A 12,343-nucleotide genomic window follows, 5' to 3' on the forward strand; every position below is an offset into this window, starting at 1 on the left:
GTTCAAGACAGTCATGACGGCATTGCTTACACACAGTAATAATACTTTATATTCCCAAAGTCTGTGGTGTGTTTTGATACCACGGTAGTATAGATTACAATTAGGATCTGAGCATTACTCATGGCTTCACTGTTTACTATTTCTGTGACCTTCATCAAATAAAGTAACCTCCCTGATCTTTTTTCTTCACTGGAAAAGGGGAAAATGCTATCTACATCAGGATTATAAGATTATTATGAATATAATTCTCTTACTGAAGTTATGTGTGCCAAGAGGCATATGTTAACTCACAACTATTATATGAGGTAGTATACTCATTTAAAAGATGAGATTTAAGCAAACATGATGGCACACCACAGCTCAGGCTGTGGGTGGGAGGATTGCAAGTTCAAGGCCAGTCTGAGCTAAATGGCAAGACCCTCAACTCAAAAAACAAAACAAAAGATAAGGCTCAGAGAAAATGCTCAAAATCATGTAGCTAGAAATTGAATGCAAAAACTTAAAACTGTCCAAGTTTAAACTTCCATGTTTGCTGACATTCTTTCCTACAGCATTATATCTATTATAAGCCCATTCCTATGTGATTTCCAAAGATTCTTCTTTGGTATGGTTTCCTGCTCCTATCACTCTGCGAAATTTAACTCATTCACTCTCTATTCTTGCACCTGAGCTGTAGCTCCTTTTAAGGACAGAAGGAATGTTGCAAACTTATGATGTCATTTAAATACAGCACTCAAAAATTGTAGAAACCTCTTTCTCTTGTATATACTCACTAGAGTATTCCTCACAATGCTCAGGTTGAACAGCCAACATCCTAAATTTTATTGGACTATTATGACAATTAAGAGAGAGATACAGGTCTCAATGTGTAGCTCAGTGGTAGAGCACATGCCTAGCATTTGTGAGGCCCCAGGCTGATCCCCAGCACTGCAAAAACGAAAAGCAAAATAGATACAATAAGATATTATTTTTATCCCAACTACGTTCTTATAATCCAGAATATTTGCAATCTTAATCTTGCAAGATGTAAAAGAGCCATTTACTGTCTAGGCCTCACTTAATGAAACTCTGTTCTCTGTTACTTTAAAGACATGTTTTCATGATTGACTAGTCCTTCCAATTGCTTAACCTTCCACTATATTTTTATTTAAAAATGTGTTTTGGTGAGGCTGGGGTTTGAACTAAGGGTTTTGTGCTTGCAAAGCAGGCACTCTACTGCTTGAACCACAATTCCAATTGAGCCACAATTCCAGTCAATTTTGCTCTGGTTATTTTATAGATGGGATCTCACAAACCATTTGCCCAATGCTGGCCTTGAATCATGATCCTCCTGATCCCAGCCTCCAAAGTAGTTAAGATTATAGACGTGAGCCATCAGGGTCTAGCCTTTATCCTTCCACTTTCTTGGATCTTTCTTCTTCCTGATTACCAAGGCCTAACCTATTAGCACTCTGTCAGTTTATACCCTCAAAATTCACCTCAAATCCATCTACCTCTTTCAACATCTCCATCCTCCTAATCCAATCTTTTGACTGGACTATGCAGCAATCTCTTAACTAGTCTCCCACTTACCGCTTCTCTCCAATTCCTTAGACTGGTATTATCATGTCATTCCTCTGCTAAAAACTCTTCAAAAATCCAAACTGGAGATAGGTAACAGCCCATAAGCAACACTCAATCAGGTGTTACTGAGATGAATGAATAAATGTAGACAGTTCCAAAGGAATGTCTTAAGCTCTGTTCTTTTCTTAATTTATATCTACTTCATAGGTGGTCCCCTCTTGAAGCTAAAAGTTCTTTTGATAATTCCCTGTACTCTCAGGTGTTCACTGTAAGATTTTTCCATTTATTACCACTTCAAGGCCTAAATGGGAAAAGAAAAAAAGGAGCACGGAACAGTAAATAGTATGCTACCATTACGCCAATAAAAGGAAGAATATATATATGATCCTGTGCATTTGTTTACATACGCATACCTCTAGGAAGATATGTAAGAAACTGGTATTGAGGGTGACAAGGGAAACAATGGATAGTTGGGGTGGGAAACAGACAATACTTTTTGATTTTTTAACCATGCTAACGTATTACATATTCAAAAGTAGTTTAATACAAAAGCCTCAATCCAAAAGATTAACCTAAATCTGCTCAACTTCCAACTTGAAGTGGGAACTTTTCCTGGATCCAAAGACTGAAAAACACTACCAGTGACTTTTGATTCCTTCTCTTTTATATTTATTCATTCAGCCAATCTTCCAGCACTTTCTTGAAAATACACTGGAGCTCTATTCCTTCTTTTCTAGTCAAGCTACTACCTTTTATTTCTTATATCTCAATTATTATAAAAGGTCTTGCTAGCCAAAGCTCTTCTATTCTGCCCTGCCCCCCTCATTTATCATTCATAACAATGTCATACTGGTTTCCTGAACACAGTATCAGTATCATTTTAGGTCCCTAGAAGAACAAAATTTGCCATTTTGTTTAGCAAATTAAGCTCTCAAATAAGAAACTTCTATTACAAATACATTTAATATGTTTTGTAGCAGGTGTACTATTTTCTTCCCTAGCACAGTTCCTTCAGCAACCATCATTGCCAAGACTGAAGTTTTTCTTAATAGTTATAATTCATAGCAACCTCTCCCATCTCTAATTTTCTACTGCCCACGGCTGTGGAATGCAAGTTTACCATTTATTCTGTGTTGGCATATATCTGCTATACAATCCCAGTCAAGAATTTAACCTTTCCATACCTTAATTGCATCTCTGTGAAATGTTTTCATGGGTTAAAAAATTTTATTAGCTATTTTATTATCATTCTGTAATTGTTTCACATGTTGTATCTTGTCTCCTAATAAAACTGAGGTGAGGGACTTCTCTCTTAACTCAGTTAACATACAAAAGTGCTAAATATAATAAGTATACACCCCTATGACTCTTTTTGATTTAGTCAAGATCCTTGGAATTGACTGTAAATAACTTAAAAAACTTGACACACATCATCAGGCACTTTATTTTATACTGTATTATAATCATTCTTTCCTCTTTCCAATGTGTTTGCTTAAATATCTAACAAGTTTACTGGGATAGGGCTAGAGGTCTGGCTTAAGTGGTAGAGCACTTGCCTAACAAGTCCAAGGCACTGACTTCAAACCTCAGGTACCACTAAAAAAAAAAAGTTTACTGGGAAAGTACATACCCTTCCCATTAATGTCTTCAGTACTATGCACAGTAGGGAAGAAAACACTGAATCAAGACAACCTCCTGATATTTAGTCATTTTACATTCAACTCGACTCTATCTAATTTAAGTCCACAATTCAGTACTTTGCTGGGAAAAAAAAGATGTATTCAAAGCATACAATTTAGTAATTGGCTTATTTTAGTATTGTAATATCAAGAATATGAAATTTTTCTTCAAGTTTATTCAATGTATTTTAATACAACAAAATATCCTACATATATCTCATTCACTCATTCATCAAGTTTTTAATTAAAAACCCATTAATGAACAAAATACTTCATGTAAATTTTGGAGAAATTTTCTAGACTAATTTATTAAAACCCTCAAATGTTGACATTAAAAAATAATTCTGATAAACATAAAAAATAATATTCAGAAACTGTGTAACATGGTAAAAAGTGCAAACTGAGTAAGATTTTGGTGAAAATATAAAAATTGCACCTGTATATTACAAAGACACTAAACTTAACACCTAACTGGTTCTCTAATTTCTGTTAAGAAAACTGCATTCATTTTAAGTGAAATTAAAGGAAATAAAATAGGTGACTCCACACAAATTTTTCATTCCTGTATCTAAAGCTTTCTATACTTTTCTCATTACCAGTGAATTTTCTTAAGAAACTTAATGTTTAGTGAGACTGGGTGTGGTGGATCAAGTCTGTATTCCTAGCTACTTGGAAGGTGGAGATTGGGAGGATGAAGACTTGAGGCCAGCATGAGCCCAGATTGGGCAAAATGTATGTGAAACTCAATCTCAACCAATGGCTGGGCCTACTGTTGAGCCCCTGTCACTAACTAAGGTGGAAGCATAAATAGGAGAGCAGTCCAGCCCAGGCATAAAAGCAAGACACCATCTCAAGAATAACCAACAGAAAAGGGCTCCAGTGTAGTTCAAGTGGTAGAGTGCCTATTTAGCAAGCATGAAGCCTTAAGTTCAACTCTCCCCAAAACACTTCAATGTTTAGTATCTCAATTTTAAAAACTGTAAAAAAAAAAAAAAGCCTAATATTATTTAAACATGACAATTTAGAGAAAACATCTCCAAATAGCATAAATTAAAAAAATACAGTATAGTTTTCTCTAGTGTTTTATGGATATTTAATGTATATAAAAATGAAATTTATCTCTGCTTTCCTAAGAGAGTAACATTAGTGTTCAGAGAACCTTTGTATATCTTTAACTTATGTTGGGAAACTGTTTTCTAAATAAACCTTTGCAATAATGTGGTCTTTTCAATAGTAACAGCTAAGAGATCATATATACAACCTGAGAAAAATCCATATTATAACTAAATTTGTATAGAACTGCCTATGACTTAAGTAACATTTAAGAACAAATTTCCTGATAATTTTACACTTGTGCAGATATAAGAAAAAAATGATGACAAGATATTACTATTTTTCCACAAAGAAAAAATCAAAAATGGCTAGCTAATAAAGTTCAGTGCAAAGAAAGTAACCATTTGTCTGGATGACTTAAATTGTCTTAAATGTCCTCCCTAAAACGTTAAAGGTAGGGGAAACATCTTCAGGTATTCAATTCAAGACAAATGTTTAATCTGCAACTTCATCAGAAAAGATACAAACATTTTCTAAACAGAGGAAAAATAATTGAATATCAAAATTTTAAAAACATTTGGAAGAGCTGTTTAAGACTACATTGCATGCATAAAATAGTTATTTAACAGGGAAGCTTTTACTATTAACAGACTGTGAACATTAATTTTATTCCTTCGACTGTGAAGTATTTGTTTCCGGGCATTCAAATTTTCATAGCCCTTGAAGAAAGTAGGCTTGATACTGCAAATATCATCCCAAAATGATTTTTCTTTTCCTTCAAAAACTCTGCCATATTATATTGACTTTACATAAGACACACACACACAAACACACACACACAAAACAGAAATAACCCAAATGTCTAATAGATGTATATATCAGAATACAACATAGTGTTAAAAAAAAAAACAAAACAAACTAGATCTACATTGTTGACATCAATGAATCTTCAAATAAAGTAGTGAAAAATGCAAGTTTCAGAATACAGGTAAGAGTACGATAATCAACTGTGTAAAGTTTTAAAAACACACAAAAAACTACACTTTATGGATACATACATGTGCATATAGGTATAAAAGCATGTACAAAAATACACATCAATTTCAGAATATGACCTACGGGAAGTATAGAGAGTGGACAGAATGGGACTGATACAAAGCAGGCATTAAATCTATTTTCAATATTACATAAGGATTTGAAACAAATACTGTATAATGTTAACATTGTTAAATCTAGTGGTGTTACAGGCACCAATTAGATTATTCATACTTTTCAATTTTGATAAATTTCATTATAAAAATGAAAACATTCACAGAATAAAAAAAGATTGAATCACTGCTACCATTTTCAAACTAATTAAGCATGCTAAAATAAAAGATTTTCTTTCCCAAAATGACACAATAAATATTAACAGAAAACGTTACATAATTGGTAATGTACATGTCTGTATATATTAAAAATATACACACAACAATCAAAGAACAGGACCTAAATACTTCTACTTCAAACTCTTTTACTTGAGTCAAAGAATCTAATTTCACACCACAAACAGGTTTTCCTTGCTTTAAAAACTATCCTTTGGATTTTTTAAAATGCCATTTCCTTCAAATGTGACTCCAAATAAAAGGCTTAGCATACAGTATATAGAAGAGATCTGTCTTATTTTAATTAAATAAGACTAACAAATACATTGTATTCTTATATAAGCGAATGGTGGTTCAATTCAAATTAAAAAATCCACTACTGATACAAAAACCCTTCATTTTTCAGTCTCAAACTTTTAACCTGGAAGAGAAATACCCATTGTCTCTAAATTTGTTTACCAAACTTTTTTTTCTTGTGAGGAAAGCATTTCCATCTTTGTCAGATTAATACTTCCTGGATCACAGATGAAGTCTTTCAAATTAAAGATAAACAACTACTTGCCTGCTGTTTCTGATATGCAGTGTTTGGATTTATCTTTGATTCCAAGAGTAGTGATCCTGAAAGATAAAAAATAACGTAAGTATCAAATTATAAAACCCTGAACTCCGAATTAGAAAACCCTGAATAACAACACACATTTAACAAACAATTAAAGTTTCAAAATGCAGCTGGTCATTTGAAGCAGTAAAATGTATTCTAATTCACATTTTCTCTCCAGATCTAAGTTTTATATTTAATTTAGAATATCTCATCCTATCCTCATATGCCTTTGTGGAAAAAAGAAAACTTCCTTTTAAAACCAACATTCAGAGTAAGATAATGAGGAAACAAGATGATTACTGAATTTTATTGGCATGAAAAATTTAAGGTCTAAACGATCAATTGAAGCTAGACTTTATTCTAAAGAAAGTTGATTTGCTGCATTTCCACTCTAACAAAACAAATTACAAGGACCGTTAGAGATCTTCGTACTCAGTACGCAAATCAGTATTGCATTTATTCTTTGCCTAATCCTAAACAAAAGAACATCTTATGTAGAAATAAATGTCCTTGACTAAAGTAAGAGGGAAACTGCCAAAGTACAAGATATGTCAAGAACAATCTAAGATTGTTATTTTCCTATTATCTACACGAGTTGGCTATACTGTCCAAAAGGTGTTTTGATTATGGCTCTGTTTTTCATAATTTTAAGTTATTTCACTGGACTCCTAAAACCAGACACGGAGGTATGAGCTTTTTAAACTCCTTCCTACTCTGGTGTCCTAACTTGCTTAGACTCTGAGGGTCCACTTTTTCCAGTCCGGCTCCAAGGGCAGCCTGGAGTGATCCAGGCTAAGGATGTGCGCTTGTGCAAGCACGTATCGTGGCAACAATCCCAGGAAAAGATGCGTTTGGGTTTTCCCCACCTCCTGTCGTCTGCACCAACTAAGGCCTGTTGCTAAAACCCGGTTTACATTTTAAAAAAAGGCACTGAGAAGTTTGGGCGAAGCGTTTGCAGCAGACACGGTGGGGCGAGGCGAGGATGCGGTCAAGGGGAGGTGCGGCGCCCGGTCGCTCCGTCCTTCATCCCCGCCGAGAGGGATCGGGATCGGAGAGGAAGGGGTCAAATTCTTAATAGGGATGGGGGCGGAGAAGAGTCGCGTCTGACGGAGGCTAAACCCAGGCAAGGCAGTTTGTTTTTATCACACACAAGAGCGGGCTCAAGACCAAAGCGCTGTCCCCAGTGTGGCCCAAACCTCGGGTCCCGCCCGAGAAAGGCGCTGTCCCTCTGCTACCGTCCCAATTGCCTTACCGTCGGACTCTGCCCGAACCAGCAGCGACATCCCCTTGAGCTCCTCCACGTAAGTGGAGGAGACGTGCCCGGTGCCTCGGTCGTCCCATTGCCGGTCCTCGTTCAGGGTATAGACCTTCACTCGCCGCCGCGTATCCGACATGGTGGCCGCAGTCCCCACCGCTCCGGCCTCCGCCTCCTGGCTCACCTCGCCTGTGCCCTCACTCTTGAGATACCATAGCGGCGGTGGCGGCGGCGCAGACGGCGGCGCTGGACAGGCCCGAGTTCACCATGGCTCCAAGGTTCAGCCGCGAGAAGCCGTGACAAGAGCCCCCGAGACCCCTCCGCTCGGAGCCTCCGTTACCCCTCGCTTCACCCCCACACGCACCCACCCTCCCCTCCCTTGGCCCCCCAGAGCTCGCTCGCTCTCCCGCCGCCGCCGCGGTAACTACTACAGATCCGCCATCTTGTAACCCGACTCTCTCTGCCTTTCTCTTCCTCCTCCAGCAGGCTCGCACGGGCTGTACTAGCAGGGGCTACGGCGGCCGACAAGCCCAAAGCACGGGACCTTCGCACGCGTTTCCGGAGCCGGATTGCTCTCGCTCTCGCGAGGAGGGTACGCGACTGAGGTGGAAGGGCGAGTGGGACGTCCTTCTTCTTCGGCCCCGCCTCCGAGTGTGATCTCGGCTGGGCGGGAGGTTCTCGCGAGCTCTCCCGCTTCGCCTCAATCGGCCTTTCTGCGGAGGGCGGCCAGGGTGGAGCTGCGAGTCGGCGATGGCAGGATCGCTGTTGACACCTTCGCGAGTGACGAGCGCTGGACCTGGCTCAGAGGGAGAAGCAAACCCACCTGGGCAGTACAAGTCTTCGAACAGAACTAACCCGGAGCAACGAGCAAGGAAATGTGCTCGCGTTCCTTCATGGAGAACACCGTTAGCCTGAGAGAGTAAGTTTAACTGTGAAGAGAGAACGTTGAGCCGAACCGAATCCCTCTAAAATTCGTTATAGAATCGGTTACAGCTGAGCTTCTATCCGCGGCCTGAACGTCCTACGAAAGTGTGCTGACGATTTCCTGTTTCCCGCCAGAGTGTGTTGCCGTTGGCTCTAGTAGCTGGCCACAGAAAGCAGTTTCCAATCACGAAAACCCGGTGCCGGAAGAGACACCTGCAGGTAAGGGGAGGCAAGGGCGAGCTACCTTCCTAACCGCCGGAGGATGCCTCAGTTCCTCTGGTGGGCGTTTCCTGACTTTCCTGCCGTGCGCATTGAGTAAGTGAAGGCAGAATTCCGTCACACGTGGCGCCGTGGATACAAGTCACCGCCAGGCCGTCGTGGCAGATCGTGCACTTCAGTCCCGTTATTCGTCTGGAATGACAGCCCTTCGGCTCGTTGAGCTGCTGGTTTTCTACACACAACCCGTCAACCCAGGTGGAAACGCGAGGCACACGTGTTGACTCTGCGGTGCATCTTGGGACTTGTAGTCATCAGGTATCAGTGGGCCGGTTAAAACGTGCTTGGGTTTTGATCACATTAGTCGTGTGTGAAGACTCTTCGCCAGTACACTAAAGGGCAGTACAATGGCTTACATGGAGCAGGTGCATGAGAAAAAAAAAATTCAAAACTGGATTCATGTTTTTTTTTAAATAAGGGACCTCAGGAAATATATTTGAATTGTGATAATATTCACAACCTTAAGTGCCTGATAATGGGTAATGATGTGGACAAGGTGTATTTTTAACCCAGAGAAAATATCTCTGTCTTGGAGAGATATTTCTCTGGAGGGAAAGTTTTGCATACACAACTCTTGAGCCTAAGTGCATGTCAGACTCCCCAGGCTGTCTGCACTCTCTGGATATCCAGTGGGTTACTCCTCAGACAGACTTTGGGAAGACAGATTGCTTTAAATATTACTTCATCAAAAGTCATTATTCCTCGACTTCTTTGTAGGACGCTCACCTCAATATTAACTTCATACTCATATTTTAACAAGTGGAGACATCTTTCTCTTCCAAGCTATTTTGCCTCTCTAAATTTCCCACTCATGTTATAGATCCTATTCTCCTCACAATCCTCAGGCTAAAAATTATCAGCCTACTGCTTCTCTCTCTTCCACATTTATCCATACCCTCTTCTATCTATTATCTTGCCATAATTGCTCTTCAATATCTTGTTACCCATTCGGTCTGCCTTTTCTAAATAGTTTATTATCTAGAATAGGCTCCTGGTTATTCTCTGACTAGTTTCTTAGATCAGTTTAAGGTTACCATATTTAGCAAATAAAAATGTAAGACAGTTAAATTTGAACTTATGATAAATCAAAGAGTGATTTTAAATGTTTATTCCAAATATTGCATGGGATATACTTACACTGAGCAACATTTATTTCTCTGAAATTCCAGTTAAATTTGGCATGCTGTCATTTTGTCTGGTGATCTTAGTCAGGTTTAACCCCTTTCTCCAGGTGAACCTATCATTGTTTTCCTCCAGGAGAACTCAACCTCAGGGAAGGGTATTCTACAGGACAGCCATCTTTTGCCCCACGCTGAGGAAATAAGTTTAGAGAGAAGTATAAAGAAGTTCTTTGAAAAGAAGCACAAAGAGAGGCCATGAGACTTCACAAGCAAGAGAGGGAGAACTAAGTATTTGATGACTTCTAAGACCTGGTTCCAGTCTAGCAAAGGGGGTGTGGCTTGGGTATGAGATAAAATCACAGTCCTGTGTTATATTTCCCCCTTTGCTTTAGCTTACCTTAGGATAGGTAGGCAATAAGTTTTTAAAGCAAATTCTCTTAACCATTTGTACTTTCTACCTACCACTTTAGTCTCAACTCTCATGAGCCCAGAATTTTGCAGAAGCCTGTTAGGTTTGTCATATGATCCCAGGTTCTACTCCTTCCTTGGAAGTAACCAAACTGATTAAATGCCTGTTTAAATGCTTTGAAAATATTACTTTTTACTGGCTATCTCCTCTTGTTTTACATTAAGTTTAAGGACTAAAAGACCAGTAGACTATGTGAAATTGATTTATAAAATGAAAAGGCTGGCCTGTCAACCTCGCTACTCAGGAGGCAGAGATCAGTTGGATCTCAGTTTGGAGCCAGCCTGGGAAAACAGTTCTCGAGACCCTATCTTGAAAATACTACCACAGATATCTATACACAATAGAATTTTATGCAGCCATGAAGAAGAACAAAATGTTATCATTTGCTGGTAAATGGATGGAATTGGAGAACATCATTTTGAGTGAGGTTAGCCTGGCCCAAAAGACCAAAAATCATATGTTCTCCCTCATATGTGGACATTAGATCAAGGGCAAACACAAGGGGATTGAACTTTGACCACAGATAAAAGTGAGAGCACACAAAGGAGATATGAGGATAGGTAAGACACCTAAAAAATTAGTTAGCATGTGTTGCCCTCAACACAGAGAAACTAAAGCAGATACTTTAAAAGCAACTGAGGCCAATAGGAGAAGGGGACCAGGAGCTAGAGAAAAGGTTAGATCAAAAAGAATCTAGAAGGTAACACACATGCACAGGAAATTAATGTGAGTCAACTCCCTGTATAGCTATCCTTATCTCAACTAGCAAAAACCCTGTTCCTTCATATTATTGCTTATACTCTCTTCAACAAAATTAGAGATAAGGGCAAAATAGTTTCTGCCCGGTATTGAGGGGGTGGGGGGGACAGGGAGTGAGTGGGGGCAGGGGGAAGAAATGACCCAAGCATTGTATGCACATATGAATAATAAAAAAATTAAAAAAAAAATACTACCACAGGAAGGGCTGGTGGAGTGGCTTAAGGTGTAGGCCCTGAGTTCAAGTCCCAGTACCACAAAAAAAACCACCCCAAAACATATAATACCAAATTAACATTTGGATCTCTATTCAGATGTGATTTTAAATCTCAGAGAAGCCATTCTGGATCATTTCATCTAAAATAATAACTTACCACCACTTCCTCTATCAGGTGTTTTTCTTTAAAGCATCTACCACTACTTTACATGTTCTATATACTGTCAGTTTTTATCCACTAGAAACTTGAGATTGAAACTTGCTGTTTTGCTTACTGACATATCCCCTGCACACATTATAGAGCCTGGCACATAATTAAGTGTTGAAAAAATGAGTGCTCTGTTTGGCTGAGCTGAACTGGGAAAGATGCCAATATTCATATTTCCATCTTAGATTGAGGAATTTAAAATATTTGGAAGACAAAAAAAGTTGATTGTATAAAAACTATAATGTTAAAAGTAATTTATGGGATGTGTGTGTCAAAGATCACAAAGGAAAAATCCTTCTAAACTTATACTGAGCTAACTATCAAAAACAGGCACACAGGTAGCTCAAGTGGTAAGAGCAACTGCCTAGAAAGCCCCCAGGCCCTGAGTTAAACCCCAATGCCTCCAAAAAAAAAAAAAAAAAAAAAAAAAGTCCCACCAAAAATAGGCACTCAATTTGATTAGAGACATTATATACTAATGTATGATAACTCTCATAGAAAAGCTTCATTGGAAAATAGGGAAAACTATCAAGATTTGAATGAAGATATAAACAAAAAAAAGTTCAGACATAAACTGTAGGCTTTTGTTTAAGTGGAAATGGGGATCCTTTTAGGTTTGTAGTTAGCAAGTGATATGTTTATTCTGTGGTACTATAGGTCTGTAGAATTTAAGAACTGGCTTCATTTTTCCAAATTACTAGCAGTTAGCTCCTTTGAAAAAGAAAAAAACTTAAGAAAAACAGAAGCTATAATTTTGAAATTCCACCCCTAACAACTGTATCTTAAACTGAGAATTATGTCTTAAAAGTAAAATAACTAATAACTAAGTAAATTTATTAAATATAGAAAGCAAATTT

The 12,343-nt window shown here is 38.5% G+C and overlaps 1 protein-coding gene across 3 annotated transcripts in view; it reads right to left on the reverse strand.

Annotated features, from left to right (window-relative positions):
* The window catches only part of Ppp4r3b (protein phosphatase 4 regulatory subunit 3B), a 50,851-nt gene extending 43,197 nt beyond the window's left edge, over positions 1-7,654 (reverse strand). For all 3 annotated transcript variants that reach the window (XM_074049748.1, XM_020163549.2, XM_020163548.2), the window contains exons 1-2: positions 7,513-7,654; positions 6,222-6,277 (exon numbers count right to left, since the gene is read on the reverse strand). In XM_074049748.1, the coding sequence (XP_073905849.1) occupies positions 6,222-6,277; positions 7,513-7,654 (198 nt within the window). The remainder of the gene's footprint in view (positions 1-6,221; positions 6,278-7,512) is intronic.
* Between the last annotated feature and the right edge of the window lie 4,689 nt (positions 7,655-12,343).

This window comes from Castor canadensis, chromosome 12 (genome assembly GCF_047511655.1).
Source record: "Castor canadensis chromosome 12, mCasCan1.hap1v2, whole genome shotgun sequence".
NCBI lineage: Eukaryota > Metazoa > Chordata > Mammalia > Rodentia > Castoridae > Castor > Castor canadensis.